The sequence below is a fragment of the Ambystoma mexicanum genome, chromosome 11 (assembly GCF_040938575.1).
Source record: "Ambystoma mexicanum isolate Mex_15411 chromosome 11, UKY_AmexF1_1, whole genome shotgun sequence".
Taxonomy (NCBI): Eukaryota; Metazoa; Chordata; class Amphibia; order Caudata; family Ambystomatidae; genus Ambystoma; species Ambystoma mexicanum.
Genome location: NC_090934.1, coordinates 473,657,037 through 473,677,994, shown reverse-complemented (window position 1 = coordinate 473,677,994; position 20,958 = coordinate 473,657,037). Strand labels below are relative to the sequence as shown.

At 43.5% G+C, this 20,958-nt stretch overlaps 1 protein-coding gene across 2 annotated transcripts in view; it reads left to right on the top strand.

Moving 5' to 3' along the window:
- EXT2 (exostosin glycosyltransferase 2) overlaps positions 1-17,369 on the top strand; it is a 1,411,400-nt gene extending 1,394,031 nt beyond the window's left edge. For both annotated transcript variants that reach the window (XM_069623317.1, XM_069623316.1), the window contains exons 13-14: positions 12,178-12,260; positions 17,098-17,369. In XM_069623317.1, coding sequence (XP_069479418.1) covers positions 12,178-12,260; positions 17,098-17,236 — 222 coding nt within the window. In that variant the 3' untranslated portion in view covers positions 17,237-17,369. The remainder of the gene's footprint in view (positions 1-12,177; positions 12,261-17,097) is intronic.
- Positions 17,370-20,958: the final 3,589 nt, after the last annotated feature.

Below are 20,958 nucleotides of genomic sequence, written 5' to 3'. Positions count from 1 at the left end.
ACATTAAGCTTAAGATCAATGCCCAGCCTGTGGTACACAAGGTACGTCAAGTACCACTGAAAATGAGGGCACAACTTAAGGAGGAGCTTAATAGTTTGGTTGAGAAAGGGGTAATTGAATCAGTTGTAGCTACTGAATGGTTGTCCCCAATTGTTCTGGTTACCAAGCCTAATGGTAAAATAAGGTTGTGTGTCGACCTATGCAGTCTCAATAAGAACATAGTGGTGGAGAGGCACCCATTACCAAATATTTCAGAGGTTTTGTCCACACTAGGAGAACCTAAGTTATTTTCCATCATTGATCTATCTGCTGCCTATCATCAGGTTCCGTTGTCTAAAGAGTGCCAACATCTGACTGCATTCATCACTCCTGAAGGTGTTTTCAAGTATAACCGAATGCCCTTTGGTTTGGCCTCTGCGGCATCGGTATTTCAGAGAGTAATGGAGACAGTACTCAAAGATCTTGAAAAAGTAAGTGTTCCAAGATGACATTCTCATTTTTGCCAAGGATGGTCCTGAACATGATAGGATACTTAGATCAGTGTTGGTCAGGCTCAGGGATGCGGGTCTGACGGTACAAAGGGAGAAATGTAAGATTGCTGTCAGGGAAGTGGATTACTTGGGGCATAAGATCTCCAGCTATGGTATTTCTCCCAGGAAGTCGCTAGTTGATAGCATTGTGGGTGCTCCCCAACCCCTGGATAAGGAACAGTTACTCTCGTTCATGTGGTTGGCGGAGTACTATCACAAGTTTGTTGATGGGTTTTCTACCATGTCTCCTTTGAGAGATCTATTGAAAAAGGGCACCAAATATGTGTGGTCGGAAGAATGTCAAACTGCCTTTAGTAAGATTAAAGATAGTATTGTGAAAGCACCTTCATTAGGAGGGTTTGTTTCTGGTATGTGAACTGTGCTGGCTGTAGACGCAAGCACATTAGGGCTTGGTGCCGCTCTTTTTCAGTATGATGGTAACATTGAACACATTATAGCTTTTGCCTCCCGACCACTGAGGGGAGCAGAAAGCAATTATTCCGTGGTGGAGAGAGAGGCCCTAGCTGTGTCATGGGCCGTGTCTCATTTCAAGTTTTTCTTATGGGGCCAGTCATTTGTTGTAAAAACAGATCATAAACCGCTGGTCCAGTTATTGGGCAGTGCAGAGTGGGCTAAAGGTTCACCCAGAATATCTCGGTGGATGATTGATTTGCTGGCATATGATTTTAGAATGGTGTACATACCTGGGGGAGAAAATGTGGTAGCTGATTGTCTTTCTAGAATGCCTGCACAGAATGAGAGCCTTAAGGATGTGAGTGCGGAGTGTACTGTGGGCATTTGCGAACTTGTACACAATGCTATAAGCAAAGAGGAATGGGAATCCGCGGATGCTAATGATGTGGTCCTGGGGCAAGTCAAGTTGTGGACCAAAACAGGTTGGCCCAGGAAGGACCTCATTGAGAAGAAATATGACTCTTTTCATTGCGTTAAAGAGGAGTTGAGCATACCAGAGGATGGATCTCAACTCAGAAAAGGTATGAAGATTGTGCCTCCCTGTGATATCAGGCCCAGGACATAGCTCACCAAGGCCATCTAGGTATGGGGGGTACCAAAAGGCATATTAGACAATCCTTTTGGTGGCCAGGGATTGATGGTCAGGTAGAGAGGTGTGTGAGCAGTTGTAAAGAATGTGAGAGAAGTGACAAAAGCAAGATGGTTAAAGAAGCCCCCTTAAGACCTGTCAGTGTTCTGGGAGAGCCATGGAGAAAATTAGCGGTGGATTTAATAGGGCCTATACAGGAACTGGGAGAAGACTTTAAATATTTTATTGTTCTGGTGGATTATCACTCTAAATGGGTTGAGTGGAAGGCCATTAGAGAAGCAACCACTTCACAATTGATTAATTTTTTTGAGGAAGTGTTCTACAGGGAGGGATTCCCCTCAGAGCTTGTTTCGGATAATGGAATACAATTCTGTTCGGACAGAATGGTGGAGTTTCTTAATAGGTTTGGTATTAAACACAACAGGACAGCACTTTACCAGCCTATAGCGAATGGTCTTGTTGAGAGAGCCAACAGATTTCTAAAGGGAGGATTACAATTAGCCATGGCTTCTGGTTTAAGGTAGCAGACAGTTCTCAGGGAGATGGTATGGAACTACTGCGTGACTCCACACACTGTCACCGGCATTTCACCCTTCATATCTCTCAAGGGAAGACAACTCGGTACAAAGTTCTGTCCGGGCTGGTTGAACTTAGCAAAGAGTGTACATGTAAACCGGGAAAAGGTCATGGATCTCATCAAAGAGGCCCAAGATGAGTGCAAAGGGAGGTTTAATACAAAAAGGGGTGTCAAGGTGATACCATGGTCAGTGGGGGACTGGGTTTATGTTAAAAATCCCAGGGTTTCTCCCAAGTGTATTGAGAGTAAATTCATTGGACCTAAGAAGATTGCGTTGATCAGGGGGAATGTTGTTATCATGGAGGGTGGAGAATGTTGGCCAATGGCCAAACTGGTTAAGTGCAATAAGCTTGACGATGATGTCGGTGAGAGAGAGAGGGAAGAGCAGGTTTCGGGTGAGCATGGAAAGGATGAACATAGATTTAAACCAATTGAACCGAATGTGAGAACAGCGTTCAGTCACAACAACAATTTGAATGCAAACAGAGTAACAAAAAAAACCCGTCAGGTTGAATGATTATTACCTAGGTTAAATTGCCACAAATTAAAGGGAAGAGATGTGTTCTGGTGTATACTTTTCTTTATACTTTTCTTATTATCAGTAAAATGGTCATTTATACATCATATGTGGTCTTGACAAAACAGAGTAATTGTGATGTCATGTAATTCTGATGAGAATGTTTTGCTTCACTGTATGTTCTGTTGCAGTCAGTTGGAGCCTGCCTCTAAAGGGGGTGCCTGCTGTCTGCGTGTATTGACCTATTAAAGAACTTATGAACTGTTTTCAGTCTGGACCTCAATCTTAATATTTAGCAAATTTGCTTTCTTGTCTCGGGGTTTGAGGGTGGGATTTTTACACAATCATTTAATAAACTCGGTTTTCCGAGACCGGAAAAGAACAAATCCGAATATAAATATTGATTGTGCTAATCTTGTTTGGGGGTGGTTTTTTTATACTTCCTTGTTTGGGGTGTCATCCAGTTGATCAATAATCAGACCAGTGTAAACATTTTATTCCCCATTTGCGTGGGTTACATGTGTAACATCGTGGACAATTCATGGAATCGTGAACATTTCAGTACCTACAAAACCCGCTGTTCTTTGCCTAGCACTGCGACCTTGGGGTACCAATCACAAAGTAGGAACACTGGATAAAGACGTCATATGATGTACCATACACACACAAATGCATATGCCTGTGCTGGCACACGGGAGTATAAGTATCCACCAGTATGCCCATCAATGAAGTGTTGGCACACTTCATCTAAAGGCCAAGAAATCACTGGAATTACAGCCCTGTGAACTGTCACCAAAGTGTTCAGTGAGCACTATGAGTGCTGTATGAGTCAAGACATATGCCATCAAATCACAATAGTATCCAATGCTTCCTACTTCATCCAATTCAAAACGGTGTGCTGTGGAAAATGCCAGCCCGATCACAGTTACTGATGTGGTCACTTGCAGTGGATCATTAACCCACCAGCACATGCTGAGCCAGTGCAACAGTAATGGCCTGAAGTTAAGCTCAGGCATCTCCAGTTCATGTTACTTTTGCGCAGGTTGGCACACCTGATGAACTTCATAATAATCATTGCAAGCACAACAGACATTCCAAGAAGGGCAGAAAATGCGTGGCACCTGACCAAATCCATGCTGTTAAGCACTTCTATCTGGTCAGATGGGATGAGCATGATACTCAAAAGTTCTACCTTTTCTGGAATCACTTCAGTTTATAGAACAGCCACAGATTGGGTCACACACAGGGGCAGACGGTATCAGGTAATAATATCGCCACTTATATGGTTGCCGTAAATAATATCGCCGGGAAAATGTCGTGGCAATATTATTTGGGTGACCATATATGTGGCGACAGGGGCAAAATTTTTTTTTTTTTTTTTTTTTAAAAAGTAAATTGGGGATTGCGGGGGTGTCCCCCGCATGTTCCACGCAATAATGTTGGCACAAAAAACGACAATTTTTCGGCGATATTTTTGTATGGCAATATTTTTGTGGCGACATTATTACATGGAACCGGGCAGACACCTTTGAATTCCTGTCAAGACTGCGCACCAGTGTTTCACCTTTGTTTTACATCATTGCAGCAGGAATAATCCTGGTTCTCCTAATCTTTCTCTTCAAACGCTGAAAGCTTGACTGCTGCAGTGCTCATTGGTTTACACACAAAAAGGAGGGGGGCACCTGGTAACGACCCTGTCCTCCCAGGCTGCTATAAATAATACAACTGGTCAGGATCACTTTGGATATACAAACAATTAGCTCTCTAGCTTAGTACCATCTTCACTGTATTTGTTTATTACACAAACACCTTTTGTTTTCTATTTTAGTGTCAAGCCACTCAAGTTGGAGTAACAATATAGTACATACTGTGATGAATCGCAGCTATTTGCTCCTCCTCTCCTATCACAGATTTGTGTGCGCCTTCCACCCACAGCAGCTATAACTCTGTGTGGGGCAGTGGGAGAACTGGTGTAGGGAACAAAGGCTACATCCTGTGTCTGCCCTTGTAGTGTTTGTTCTCAATTTTCTAGCCTCCCTCCTGGAAGACGGGAAAGCTTTTTGCGTTTCTAGGTCCGCAATATCAGCAGTGTGTGCAACAACTGTGGGTGCGCTGGTAGGCAGTCATCCTGCTGTGGTCCGACTCATGAATGGGGCACAATTCTGAGCTCCCCCGCTCCCGAAGTACGAATATCTATGGGATGTAAATGTAGCATTACAATTCTTGGTGAACTGGCAGTGAATCCCTGTTGATGATGCAACTATCATGGAAACTGGCAATGCTGCTCTGTCTAGTTTCCTGCAGGTGGGTCTCCGATGTCAAGGCATTGGAGATAGATAGGAAGATATATGGTCCGGATGGGGTTACCTTTACCTTCGCTAAGAGGACCAAGACTAATTCTAGTTCGATTTTGTATCCTTACCTAAAATGACTGCGTCGGTTGTGCGTAGCATCCTGTATTCGTGAGTATAAAGTCAGGACAGCCGAGGTTAGGCCTCCAGGAGTAACCCTGTTGCTCACAGCGTGCAGGAAGCCTTTGTAAAGCAGTGGCATCGTTCACAACAGCCAGATGGGTGGGTAAAGTCATGCAGCAAGCAGGTATTGATTTGTCCAGGTTTGGAGCTCACTCACTGGTGCAATGGCATCTAAAACATTCACTGCAGGTGCAGTGCTAGCAGACCTTCTGGGAGTTGCAGATGGGACGAACAACAGTTATTTTAGAACATTCTTCTTCAAACCAATAATGTCAGTGAAGGCGACAGTGATGCAAGGCTTTGAACAAGCATAATGCTCGTCTCCGGTCTTGACATAGAATGGAGATAAACCAAGTTTACAGCACAGAGTCTTGATTCTTTTAACCCCTTAAGTGCCAGGATGTTATTTAAGTCTATGTACAAGACATGCATGCAAGCATTCTTTCCCACCTGGCGTATGCACTGTAATTTTATTTACAAACATTCTTATCTTTCTGTGTCTGGCTGTTGAGTGCATAATCCCTCCCAGACTTTGTCTTTCTGTTTATGTAGTTGATGACCAGAACGGCTGACTTTAACTGTTGGACCCGAGGTGTTCTCTCAGGGACAGAGTTGATTTTGAGTTTGTCTATAGAAGATGTAGTGTACATGGGTCAGTTAAGAGCATCCAAAGAAGAGGAAGGGACCTAGACAGGAAGCGATTTGAGGGTTCCGAGGACAGGAAGTTGTAATAGGAACTACAGGATTGGAGAAGGACTATTGGGGACTGTAGTTCCTAAAAAGAAAGGGGGGGAAAAGGTGGTTTTGGTTTTTAAAAGTTAAAATGTTGAAACTGCTGGAGGGTTAAGAGTAAAGAAGTTGGATCTTAATGCTTGCCTCTGGTCTTGACATAGAATCTCATTTACGAAGCGAAAAACCTAGAAGAGAGGGGTTGTATGAATAATACTCAAACCAGAGGTGAAAAGCCCAGAAGAGAGAGGTACTGCAGCAATACAGCTGGGCGATAACCAGTAAAGAAAGACACTCGGTCTGAGAATAGATGATATTAGAAGCATCGAAAGAGCAGAGGAAACCCCCCTATCAAGTGCTCCTGAGGAGAAGGCCTGCAAAGAGGTTGCAAATAATTATCTGAGTAGCAAGAAAGGTTATTGTAAAAGACACTTGGAAAAGGGGACCACAAAATGCAGGAGAAAGAAAGGTGCTCAGGAGGTACTACAAGAGTTGATTGCAGAGACTATCTGTTCCACTGAGAGGTGGCATAATTAAAGACTATTGAATGACCTGGAGGGGAGACTAGGTGAAGACAAATCATTCCCTTGCTTTATTTAAGTTGGTTAACATTAATAGCAGGGCCAGATAGGGTACTTTTGACGAGGACACATTTTCTTTTGAATGTATGACCATGGACGAGCACCTTGTTTTTTTTTAGATGGGGTATTCCCTTTTTTGGTAGGGAAATCATTTCATTAAAAACCTGAATTATGTCTTTGGAGTGTCTGACATCTCCTTCCAATCCACCACAAAACAAATCACAATATTTCATCATAACATATTCAAAGCAATGTTCACAAAAACTAGGACCCATAATTTCATCGTAACCTATTCACCTTTTTTAAAAAATGAGACTGCTGTCACACACAATTAGTGTATAAACAATTTGTCTATATTAATTGTGTGACACAGCTACCTTCTCTCACTCTTCCTGACAGTTTGGAAGTTTGGTGGTGTGGGCTTCTCAATGACAGAGTAAATTTAAGCAGAACTCTCTTGCCTCTCACCTTGATGATCTGAGGACCTCTTTCCTATTCATGTCTCTTCCATTGATTGTGCTTTTTCTGAATTTCACAATGTAGTTAGCACCCCTTTGACCGACAGTATACTGGTTGTGCATTCGCACCTTCCTGTCCCCAGTCTTAAATCACCTCTGAGATTCACACCCTCAAAACAAACCTGCGCTATGACCTATGATGAGGGTGCAAATTATGGGGCCCAAACTACTCCAAACCTACACAAAAATAAGTGCCGCCCTTATCCCTGCACTGGACTCTGAGAAATCCTGCTAATTCACAAACCTAATCGCCTCGCTTTGCAGTTACCCCTGCCAACTTTCATCTACCCTCCAAGCTGTGCTCACACCTCCCAAGCCAATATCCATCACTGCCTCCCTTTCTGCTATTGACTTGCTCACTACTGTTTTCTAAAATTCATGACACTCTTACAGCCCTCCTCTTTCTCTCTCCTTTTGTCGACCACTGCTCACCCTATCCATTCTACTCTTGCCTACCTCTCCCCTAAACCTCCTACCGAATTAGCACCCATCCTTCTCAGCACCAACCCATCTTGCTCCCCAAACTGTCTAAGACTTGGTCTCAATCACCAGCCCTTATCTCTCTGAGCTCCTTCACCTCTATCACTCTGCCGGACTCTTCCCTGCCTCCTTCAAACCTGCCATTGTCCTACCTCTATTGAAAGAAACCCTCTGCTGACACAAACATCCCAGCAAATGATTGCCCAGTTTCCCTTCTTCCCTGAGTGGTCCGGTTGAAGGCCACATCACTGAGTACCTTGAGGATAATGGCCTTGGAGGATCCACTTCAATCTGGCTTCCACAGTAAAGATTTTACTGAGACTGCACTCCTGCATGTCTCCAACATTCTCTCTGATGCTCACCACTCCGAACACTGGTTTCACAAATCGGATCTCGCCTGGATCGGTACTTACCTGGAAAGGCAATCCTTTAAAATCTCATTGAATTCTCAAACCTCTGGCCACAGCCCTCTCCCTGTAGGCATCCCCACAACCCCAAAGAATCAGTTCTTGGACCTCTGCTCTACTTCCCTCTGAGGATTTATCTCATACTTTAGCTTTCACCATCACCTCTTTGCTGGTGGCACTCAAATATTTGTCGGCTTTTCCTCCTTCATCCCAGCCATCTCTGAACGAATTACCAATTGTCTCACTGCAATTCGTCACTGGATGGGTCTCTGCTGCTTCACGCTAAACTCTTGAAAAACAGAAGTCCTCTTTCTCTCAGAATCCAATGCAATCCCTCTCCTTCACATCTAACCTTCTTGCTTGCTCTTATTTCTCTTCATGCTCAACTGCTCCTTTTTCAAGTTCCTACAAGTCGCCTGTTTCTTATACATATTTTTTTCTGTTTTGTCCCCAGCCTGTCGCACTTTCTTTTACACCCTCATAAAATGGCTCATCACTTGTTTCCATCGTTGTGCTATTCAAGAGGCACCATTTGGATGAATGCCTCTGCCGTCTTTCAATGTGTTATAGTAGGTAATTTCTGGTGGGAATTGACATCCCTGTTTTTCAAATAACCAATTGTAAAGACTAGGATTTCTTTTGCTTTTGGAATTCTGAGAGAGGGGCCTACCCCCTTAATAGTTTCAAAGAATCTGGTTCACCTTCACAACACCCAAGTGTACTGTGTTCATTAAAGAATAGATTTCAAATAATGTATTGGCTACGGCAGGCACCAATAATAGAACTTGCTATTCCATGCATAATTTGAGATGTCTAAAGCTTCCATAGATCCCAAATTGTAGGGAAAAGTCCCAATTCAGTGATGTTACCTAGGATTTACATTTTAATTATAAATCACAAACCACGTATACCTCGTCCTATGTTCTCTTTTTTTCTATTTTTCCCTGTCCCGCTGGCTGCGTTTCTTTGTTCACTATTCAAGACACACGTCCCTGTATGTCTAGGAGAAACTTAACGCTGAAGCCTTGTCTCTGCCCCATCTGTAATGTTGTGGTCCAAGTGCTTTGGATATAGCTTCTCTAATAAGTGGGCCTCTTTGTCTTTCCCCATGCCTGTGGCTGTACTTTGAATGTTTTCTTCATTGTCAAACTGGACATCAGAGTGTGCGTCTGGGATATCGCTTATCTCTGTCCCCTTAAATCTCAAGGTTATTTTTTCCGTTGTTCAAGCTGGACACCGATCCCTCTGGCTATAGTAATGCTAGTCTGAGGCCTTTGTCCCTCTGTTTTGCCCCATTTATTTGGCCCTGCTTTCAAGGTTTGTCAAGTGTACAGTCTTGACACAGGGCCCTGTTTGTTTAGGGTAATGATTGTGAGTTCCTGAGCCCCTATTTGTCTAGAGTAATGCTAGTCCCCAATCGCTGTGTCCCTCTTGGTCTTCTCCCATTTCTGAGCCCCTGCCATCCAAGATCCAAGCAAGACACAGTGCCCTGTTTTTGTTCTCCGAGGTCTGTGCTCTTTCCTGTCTTCCCCCACCCTCCCATTTCCGTGCCTGTGCTTTCCAGTTTTCATCCAGGGTCCTGGCTGGAAACATTGTGCCCTGTTGGTCTAGGGAAATGCTAGTCTTCGAGGTCTGAGCTTGTCTCCGTCTTCTCCTATTTGTCTTCCCCGTGTTGGGTGCCCTGGGTTTCATCTGGTGTACTGGCTAGACCGAATGCTGTTTGTCTAGGATCATGCGATTATATGAGGCCTGGATTCCTCCCCCCACATCTCTTTTCAGTGTCTCTGCTTTCAAGGTTTCAACCAGTGTCCAGGCTGGAAACAGTGCCCTGTTTGTCTAGATAATGCTAGTATCCGAGCCTGTGTTCCTCTGTGTTTTCCCCATTTCAGCTCCTCTGCTTTCAAGGATTTATCCAGTGTCCAGGCTGGACACAGTGCCCCGTTTGTCTAGGATAATGCTGGTATCAAAGACCAGTGTTCCTATGTCTGTTCCCCATTTCTGTTCCTCTGCTTTCAAGGTTCCATCCAGTGTCCAGGCTGGACACAGTGCCGTTTGTCTAGGGTAAAGCTAGTTTCTGAGGGCTGTGTTCCTCTGTTTTGCCCATTTCTGCGCCCTGTTCTTTCAATTCTTTATCCAGTACTAGGGTGGAACTCCGGGTTGTGCATATCTGAAATGATGTTGGTCATTGATTCCCCTGTGTGATTTCATCCCTGCTCTCCTTATAGTCGTGTTGGGTTTTCCCAGAGCAAGTCTTCTTATAATTCTAAACACTCTTTTAAGAATATGAGTATTCTGTAGCATCAAGTTTTGTGGTAAACAGTGACAAACCCCTTACATGTCTTTTTAAAGTTGCCCCTGTCTGGCTGCCCTAAAATGAGGCTGTATTTTAGTACACTTAACAGCTGAGCTGACCACGGAGAATGTTAATTGAAAATTCACCCTGCAGAATGGTAATTGAGGGATCATTTTTTTAAATTAACTTTTCAAATCCTTGCACTAGAGGCATGCTTGGAAGTGCTCTGCTTTGATCATGTTCCCGCCACGCATTCATTGCCTAGTGTGTCAGCACGCCTCGGGTGCCGCATTCCATGGTGGTAGTGCGTGTGCCCCTTTATCCTTGCTACCGCGTTACCCGACAAGACGGCTTACCACCTGCCCCGGGGGCTGCTTTTCTGTGTCTAAAATCTGTCACGGTTTCAGTGCTTCAAGAGTGCCCAAATCTGATGACCCAGTGGGTATCCTTGTAGGGCAATTGCAGACTACGTGGTAAAGTGCAAGACCCAAAGGGGTTGTGAGTTCAGGAGTTGAGTTACGTCCTAGGGCGAAGGTTGCTCTGCTGATGAGTTTACTGAATCTGTCATAACTGACCTGTGTGTGAGCCCAATTTCTAGCCTGTTCCTGTATATGCTGCACCTGTCCGTGTACGTGAACAGTTTGTATTGATCTTGTGTTTGTATTAAATGACCTTCGTATGAGTGAAGATTGTTGTGCTACATTGTTGTTGGATGTGGCCGTGTGGGATAGCTTGCACTGTACCTCTGTGTACTGTCACGGTTGCGTGAGGTGAAATCACAGTGCACCTGTGTCTTCTCTGACTCGGTAGGTGAGTGAAGCATGCGCGGCGGCCATGCAGTAACCATGGTTGTTTAGCGTGAAGACAGCAATGCATTGCTTCTGTGTGCGAGAAAAGCTTTCACTTCTACTTGTGCTGCACTTCGTATTACGTCTTAGTGGGGCTTGCAACGCTCCTTTCTGTGCAGTTACTGGTATTTGCGTGCGTGAAGCTTGCACCGGAATTATGTGCCAGTACGTAAGGAAAGCATGCCTTGCTACGCATTGTGCGTTTGTCATGTATTTGAAGCAGTGTCGCAAAGAATGTGTGTGCTCCACCTAGACACGGGTGAGGGAACTGCCCACTGCTGCATCCACCCCCTCGTTGGAAATGTTCAAAAAATACTAACCCCGTTTTGACACAACTCTTTGATTTTCGAGGACGGCGCATTTGGCCTACGGGTGCAAGCTGCCCCCTCTTTCAGCTACACAACGCGAGGCCCAGAATCAGCAGGAGACCATGCTTGTTGGGATATACAGACCGAGGAGAGGGAAGCTGTATTTAATCGCTCAGGGCCTCCAGATCGTATTTTGTTTACACAGGCACCCTGGCAGCGAGAAAAGTCATTAAACCGGGATTATGGCGGCTGTCATCACGCTCCTTCCAGTAGCGATGGCAGAATAGAAATCGCTGCAGCGGTTCTCACTATTCGGTGTGAGTATAGCCCGCGGATGGTGGGCTCTCCGCCATTAGAATGCCGAGATGACTAGGACAGGTGCCTGAGGTCGGCTAGTTGGTTCGGGTGTCTCAGATGAGTTGAGCCAGGATGTAGGACTGAGCAAAGAGAGGTGGGCCGACCCCGTCGGATCTGAGGTGTGATGCATGCCCTGGCCAGGTCGCTCTGGACCGTGATGCGTGACCAGGTCGAGTTGGATCTGAGCTGTGATGTGTGGCCTGCCTGAGTTGGATTTTAACTGTGATGCAATGATAAGGCCGGATTGGATATGATCAGTGAAAGGGTACTTTTGCTCACACAGTCGAAGCACAGAGGAGTGACAGAGTTCATATTTTAGTAAGTTGACCATTCATTTAAAAGATGATGAAATAATGTGTGAAGAGGCCAAAACAGTTAGTAGAGGTATTTTTTGTTCCTGACTGTGCAAGAGTCTTCCCCTATGTGGATGTCCCCTGATTGCTCTACCCCCTTCCTTGCCATTATTTTCGTGACCTCTCGTCTCCTCCACCATAGGTGACCCCACGGAAGAAGTTCAAGTGCCCTGAATGTACGGCCATTGATGGGCTGTCGCTTGACCAGACACACATGGTGGAACGGTAAGTATCACTCTGTGACCGCTGCGCAGGGTCGGGCGGGGACATCGGGCTATGCAAATGTTGATGTTAAAGGGAGGTGAGGTACACAGCTGCGATGTAGTTAGGAAAAATGTCACCACCCGGCCCCCACTGCATGCACTTATTAGAAGCCGCCACACCCATTGGATGGGGCATGTCTTTGGTTTCATAGCTCTAATATGGGATGATGAATGTTCAACGATGGAGACCGATGGGATTGTGGATTCATCATATTTTTAGCCACAGAATGAGAGAGCAAGGGCTTTGCTTTTGATTGCCTTTACGGAGCAGTTTCATGTGACCAGCTGGTGGTGATTCCATTGCTTCTGGGGACAGCCCTATATCAGAAACGGAGATACTTTGGTTTCTGGGCAGCAGTGGGACATGCATCCATGGCCTCTGTGTGCTCCCATTTGGCCACTGCACACAATTGATCCTCAGTCTCTTTAAGAACTGAGGATCACCAATGTGATGGTTTTCATTTAGTGTATCTGCCCGCTCACTAGGAATTGATCACCCCAAAAATGAATTATAGAGTGCAGAAGAAGCTGTGGTTAAGTCAGTGTAATGACTTCCTCTGCACGGTTTAAGACTGATTATAGGAGTAGATGGTGATTACATATATATAAATAAAATGTCCTGATTGTTGTCTTAATCATTCCTGCACACTCCCTAAAATACAAATCTGTATAATGTTATGACAAGGTTATTGTATTCTTATTTATCAGTAGCTTGTAAATCGGTCTAATTTGTGGGATGTAGGCACAGTGACCCTGGTAAACGCCTTTGGCATTGTCATAACCAGAACCCTACAATAGCATTGTAGGACTAAATGTTGTGAGATGGTATTGACTGGTGCCCCATGAGTGTCCCATTGCTTACTCTGGCACCAAAATCGGCCTCTACTGCACTACTTACCATTACGCAGCCTGTTTGTATTATAATTATTACATATTAACTTTTCTCTATTAAATAACGTTTCCCCTTGCAGGGCACTTTTCTCAAAGTTGACGGCCTCAATGTTCACTGTTTATGTGCCATATATTTCTATCTGTTACATGCTTCAAACACGGCGGGAATTGGTGAAGTCCTTTTTGAGCAAAATATGTTGGCCTTCAGTTAACTGTTGGTATGTGAGTTTTCATGGACCATTTCAGGATCAATTGGACATCTCTGTTGCCATAGTTTGCACACAGATCTTACTAAAAGCGGTGCACGCTTTGCAAATGGTGAAAACCTCTGCAGCCATTTAGCCCTCAATTCAATTTACCTAGTTGATCTGGGAACTACCGTGTTTCCACGCAGGCCAGTTTGCTCGAAGCCCTTTTGCTTGTACGCTTTCTTTTAACACATTTTACTGCAGTATATAGATGGGAGAGGGGGGCTTGGCTTTAGGTTTTTAGAAAGGTGTATGGAGGGCTGCAGTGGGTTTTCCCTCCACCCCCCATTTTTCCTGTAAAATGTGGTAAAAGAAAAATTAGCAAATAGGCTTCCAGCAAACTGCTGCGAGGAAATCACGTAGATCCGTTAATCTCTATTTCCGGTATGCACCCTACAAAAGGAATGCTGTGCACAGCGAAATGAACATAATCCATGAACCATAATTTGGAATACATGGATGCTAGCTCCTGTTAACCATAAACAACTGACGGAAACCGCTCCACTCAGTAACGCACTACTTCGAAGGTCTGTTTGAGAGAGAACACATTTGTTGACGTGTTTGAAATCCTGTAGCAGTAGATGGACATCTTGCAATAAAAAAAGCTTTTTATTTCCCATTCAATATTGATTGAAATGCACATACACAGAACAAGACATGCCACTTTTCTTAGTGAAACACAGCACTCACTCTATAATGCGCAATATAACAATAGTAAAGAATTGCATTGAAAAAGTACACCAGTATTTCAAAGGGAGTCAGTTTTACATCACAGAAATAAAGCCTAAAATGTCATGAAATGCCAACTATAAGGTGCCAATGTACTCTGCATTGCAACAAATGGCAAGTCTGAAATGCTGTACAACAATTGGCTTTGAGGGACCAGTACAATGGCTATTCGACCAGCTAAGTTACAATCGAAACACAGATCACCCTCAATAACGGTCCTTGTTGAAGCAAATGTAAAGTAGTAACATCACACACGTTTGCTAATACTAACAACTGAATAAAGTGGAGATACGGTTTGCACCTCAACATCCGTATTTTACAACATTGAAAACGTTTAAACAGTTTGTAACCCTAACCTCTTTTAAACAGTGTTCATTTAATTCATATTTGTGCATGCATGTTTGTGTATAGAAAAAAGAATTTAAAAAATGTGTATTTGACTAACAAAAAGTAAAGTCTACAAGCAGTAGAAATAACATTACGGTACATTCACTCTACCCACATATACCACTACAAATCCAACCTTAACACTCGATTTGTTGTACTGATGTAAGTGGCCTAATATTTGAAGTGGGTGTTAAGTTTGGATTTGTAGTGCTATAGGGTGAGTGTTTATACTTCTAGTGTCAGGGCTGAATTTGTAGTTTTATAGAGTGAGTTTCTGTACTGTAATTATTTCAACTCTCTTTAGAATTTACTTTTTGTTAGAGTAGCTTTAACTTATTTAAAAAAAAAATCTTTTTGTCAGTGCCAGATTTTGTTTCTCATAACATGTTGGTTGAAAAGTGCTAAAGAGATATAAAGGTTAAGGTGTGACTGCAGAGCAATTGCTTTTACAATATTAGCCTCTATCTATTTGCTCCCATTTTGTCAATTTTGAACAAGTAATTTTTTCTCTTGAGGTTCACTTTCTTGAAATGGTGTAAATTGGTGTGGCGGGTTTTGAGAAAAAATGCACCATCAAGAACGATTTGGTGTATTTCGATAGTGAGATCAAATCAATAACAAACTTAACACATCAGTTGGACTTGCATGGAGGCTGAAAACTAGCATCATGCTTGTTTGAAGTCACTTTATAAGCAAAAGATGAATATTGCCCCCCCCCCATTTTCCATCAGTACCACTTTCAGTACATTATATAAAACCAAGCCTTTATCACATATCAATCCTCCATATGTTAGGTTATAAATCTCTTAGCCGTTGCTAATTCACTGTATTATGCCTACGCCCGGGCATCCAGACTGTAGTCTGCAACGGAAATGAAATTAAGCAGTTAGGGAAAGATGGTGTAGGTAAAACTAAGGGGTTCAACCCACATGAATTGCTGAGTTTTCGTTTTCCTTAAATTGGCTCAGGATATCATCGTGAGCAAGTTGCATAGTACATATTGGGCTTTGAAATCATCAAAGTGTTTAATCAACAATTATTTGCATTGAGGTGGAGGCTAGTATTACTTGGGTATAAAGCTTTGTCAAACAATCCATTCGAAGTTTGTTATGAACCTTATTTGGTGGAAAATAATCAACTCTGGCAAAATGTAAGAATATTTCATACTAAGTCGCAACCGGATCTCTGTAGGTATCGGGAGCAGAAAAAGAATCTGCAATTAATCCACATTAACTTTCTTTTAACTCGATATGGATGTCTTTGGCTTTAACTTTGGCAAATTAGATTCACACAGTTGTTCCTGCCTTCTCATTTGTAATAACGTGATGCACTGTGTGCAGTACTTTCTGGGGCAAGAGTCAAGTGTAACTATCTGCCTACGGCTTAGTCATATGACTGTCTGGAGGGCCAAATCAATTTTTGATAAACATGATGGCATTCATCATGGTGCAAGGACCCTTAAAATGGAAGGTTCTGTGGACTAAAACACCCACTGTTAAGGAATCCCCTGAAAACGGCCTTGTTTAGCCAATGCTTTGACTCCTTAAAAGCATACAAAGATAGCCCCTAAAGGCAACTGAGACCTGGGCCCTACCTCAGCCCCATTGCGCCCATTCTGGTGGAGTTTATGCATGAACTTGCATGTTATTCAGGATTATTACCTAGTTTGTGCTACTATATCCGGTTAACCTATGTGTCCATTAGTGCTCTGAAGTTGCATTATGTTCATTGCTTTTATATCTGTGTACACTGATGATGGGCCATTTCAAAACGCAGATCATGAAATGAAGAGTGGAAGGAGAAGTAGCTATAGCGACAGGATTGAGGCGATGGAAATCAGTTTAATTAAATCACAAAATAAATGCAAAGTAGTTGTGGATTGATGTACACCAGGAACTGGAGGGCAGAGCTTGCTTTTGTGGGGTTCCCACTATGCAGTAACAGTGAGCAAACATTGTTTTGCCACCGTCAGAGTAGGTGTCTCCAGTATTCACCATTCTTGTCCACAAGCTCACGCGATTTGTTTAGTAACTGCCGAAAAAAAAAATAGCCCTTTTTAAATAATGACATGCTGGGCTTGGAAATGACTTGGTCCCAGATGGCCTATGAATAGCTGTTTGTTTTATTGTAGTAGTGGTGGGGTTGGGTTGGAGATCCTCCCTCTGGGTTCAGCTGGCTCTGCTCCAATTATAGACATGTGCGTTGCCTGAAGAATGGATGGAATTCGGATGAGAAGCAGGAAAGGGGCGTTTATGAAATCTTTGGGCCTTGCTGGGATTGGCCCCACATGCACATAATGTGCTGGCAGCTTGCCCTAACGTCTGAATCCAACACTTTGATAAACCACACTTTCTCTAGAACCAGCATCCTTTGGATGTTCCCCAACCATACATCAAGCAGACAAAAAAGTTGCAGGCTTTTTGTACTCGACTGTATTGTGTTTTGTAAACTGGGAGCGGTTTTGGGGGTAAGTTTACTCTTATAAACAAAATTCGAACTTAATCCACTTTTATTTTCCCTGCTTCTCTCCCTTTTCTCTCCTAGGTCGGAGTGCATCAACAAATTTGCCTCTGTCTTTGGCACCATGCCCCTGAAGGTGGTGGAACACCGGGCTGACCCAGTGCTCTACAAAGATGACTTCCCTGAGAAACTCAAGAGCTTCCCTAACATCGGCAGCTTGTGAGCTCACCAGCGGGCATGAAAAGACATGTTCCCCCTCAGAGGGGAATGGAGGAAGTTCCTGTTTACCCCAGACAGGACATCCATGTTAGGGCATAGTGGCTTTCTTTTTGTGAAGTCCGCAGGGGCATGGAGGTAGCAGGCTTTACTACAGGATCCACCACAGATTTCCGCCACAATATCTTTCACCCCAAGTGCAAGAACATCTCCATCCGGCAGGCATGCGACCTGTATGTGGAATTTGTTTTTAGCCTTTTGAGCTATTTCTGGTCTGATACCTTCCAGGAGACTTCTCCCTCTGGTTTGACAACTCTGGTCGACTAGGCCATTGAACGGTCATGTTCTGAAATTTTGCCCATCACATTTTGTATCTTAACAATGATTACTCTTTACAAGACCCAGAATAGAGCCTCAAATTTTACTTTAAAGTGTCTGAATTTTACCAATTTTTTTATCAACAGCTCAATTGTAATCCAATTTTATTTGAGCGTGCCAGCCAATAGTGGCAGCCGTTCACTGTCTCATTGTGCAGGGAATATTTAACATGTAAAGTGTATTCTGTGTTGAAGGGAATATTTTTTCTTTTAAATGTTGTGCTCAAGGAAGCAGGAACCGCAGTTATCAATGACCAAATGAACCCAAAGTCACATCATAATACCATTCCAGGAAAGAGACATTAGAAGGCATCTACTTAACAGCACGAGTAGTCTCTCTCTGTTGCAAAATAGGCAGGAGTCTGGTTGAGCAGTCCAATAAGTTTCCTAAACATGACCTCTATAATTTTAAAAAACCTCCCAGTGAAGTCACTAGGTTAAAGACTTCCTTCGTTGACGTATGGACATGTCTGCCCAGTTGCACCCACAGTGGTGTGTGCTAGGTTGGCATGGGTGCATGGATGCATATGGCCACGCTGTGGATTGGCCTCCCGCTGCCATGCCAAAGACGTCTATTCCCATTGAGACTCCCCTTCTTTTACAACATCTCTGGTCTCATACTAGCTAAATGCACTGAAGACTGGAGTAGTTCCCTGTGTACTTGTGCTTGCTGAGTGACCACTGCCCGGAAAGCCGTGTTTCCTTTTCAGCAGACTTGCTGGTCTCTGCCACTGGTCGGGGCGACTTCATTTCAGATCGAATGGGTAATTTCTTCTTGTCCCCAGGCCCTATGAATGCATGACAACCTGGTTAGTATACGTGTGATCTCTAGAACACATGCTGTCTCCTAAGCTTTGCAGAAGTCTTTGGACGAGATGCCATCAATTAGCTAAATTGTTTTCTCTAAATGTAGGAGACTGGACTGCCGACTTGATCAATTTGTATGATCCTCTGCAAATCACTTGATGAAGGCAAAATGTGTTAATACTGAACACACCAATTGGGACACGTAGGAAAGTAAAAAAAAGACATTTACATGTTTATTAATGTGTGCTGCACCCTCTCCCTGTTTGCACGTTAGCTTCCTTTACTCAAAGTATTATACACAGAGTGTCTTCTACAGTATAGTTTGGCAATGAAAAGTTGGTGCTTTTTTTTTTTTTTGGATGACCATTTGCAACTGAGAGGATTCGTTAGAATGCCGTCCCAATCTCCCGAAAAGTTCAATTAAGTGAATCATGTCCCAGTAGGTCTCCAACCACAACCATCCAAAATCCAACAAATGGACATTGTGGAACGTATTGCTGGGGGTTGTCGGTGATGGTGGCATGGTTAAAGAGACAAAACCGGATATAATTGGAAGACAAGTTTTGTTGATTATTGGTTATGCAGGTACAAGAGAACTGGAATTCTTTATTTTAACTCGATTTCTCCATCATATGACAGTAACATGTATAGTAAAATACGAATGGGAAAATATACCTTCTGTTATGTACAATGACCAATACATTCCTTATGATGATCAGCTTCTTGCTTCTAAGTGCCCAAGTTTGGGACCTTTATCAAGGGACTTCATCCTAGAAAGCCGGCACCAGATGTGGGAAAGTGCATTTCCACTGGTGAACAAAGGCGGCCTCGCTCTAAACGCCACACAGAAAGAAGTTGACGAATTGAACACAGTTTCAGCCTGAATTAGCCAGAATAGATTATGGTATTCTGAACTGCATCTGTAGTGTGCTGTCTTTTTGCTCCAGCATATGTTTTGCACCAGACTGCTTCACAGCCTCCCGTTCCACTTTGAAGAAGACATCAAGGTATATGCCCAAATGCAGAATGTAGCTCCACCCACTTCTAAGATGGTGTGTCTGGCTAAGCCTCCTCAGAGAGGTAACAACAACATTGGCTCTCGGGGGACATATTACAGTGCACCTTACTGGGGCTCCGCTTCTCTCTGTGGGAAGGTTTGAGAAAGTCTGCGCAAGACACCCTCCAGCAGTCATTCTGTATTTAAGCTTTTCTGCGTGTAAAACATTGACGTTTTGTCATAGATTATGTAGCTTAAAGGTAGACACCTTCTGGCATCTCAGCCCGTGTATTTAATACAAAACCTTTTTAATGATGTTGCTCAGAGTACCATTCTATATGTACTAAATAAAACGGCAATCATTTGTTTCAAGTGACTGAATAAACATTGACATATTATTTCTACATAACACAGTGTGTTGCATCCTGTTACTGCTAGCTGTGCTGGTGCTGGTCTTTGCTCAAATCAATGATTTTGAGCTGGTTGAGTATTTCCTGCACATAATTTGAGTACTGGGTTGGTTATTTTATAAGCTCGAAGTTGCTGATCGAGCTTCGCCTTCATCCATTGTTCCCTATCTTTGAGCTGAAAACTCCATAGACTTTAAAAGCCCTCACTTTCACATAAGACTGCACTGCAACTCCATGTTAGATGTGATGATGCTATTCTGAGAACAGTTTTTTCGGAGCTAATCTAACTAGACACCACATTTGGATACGTCAGGCTCCTCTTATTGATCAGCCCTCCGTTAGGTTTGGGAAGAGTTAGATGGTTCGTTACAAGTAAATTACACATCAACATTTGTCAAATCTAGGAGTGTACTGAATATCAGCAAAGTGGCACTCTCCCGCCTAAAACACCTCTGGTAAATCTCTCCCATTCTCCCTGTGGGCTAGCCTGACAGTGGGTGTCTAGAGAGACAGCTGTGAGGACTGTTGGTTTTGGCCATAGTCAAAAAGCTCTGCTCTGCTAGTTAAATTGCTAGGAGGTGTGGATGTTTGGAAATCGGAAGACTTCCCAACAGGCTGGCTGCCTCTTCCAGGTCATTAGGGATGTGTACGATTCAGTTGTATGTCAAGCAGGGCAAGATGTGACTGGCATTTTCCAGCCAATATTTGCCTCTTGGGCAAACTTGTTTTTGCAGAAATCTCCCAACTAACCTTACAGGGCAGTCTGCTCCAACAGTAAAGGCATGACAGACGAGAGCACTGTACTGTATGGACATCATCATCAACTTTATTCGGCCATAAGGCCATGAAAGTACACAAGACACAAAATACCATAGACAAAACATTCAAGAGGTTTTACAAATAAATCACTAGCTGAATTGTTGGCAGAGCTACCCCTCGCCAAACTGAGTTTACAATTAAAGATAGCCCACTGTTCCCAATTCCCCACATGGTCCAGACAACCTCCTGCTTCCATCGGGCCGTCTTCCTAATGGCAACAAATTTTCCCCAGATAGCACACGGTTGTAAGGCCTGACTGCAATTCAAGGGTCTATTTTGGGGTCAGAGTGAGAACTTAGTTGAATTGAACTGCTGGTCA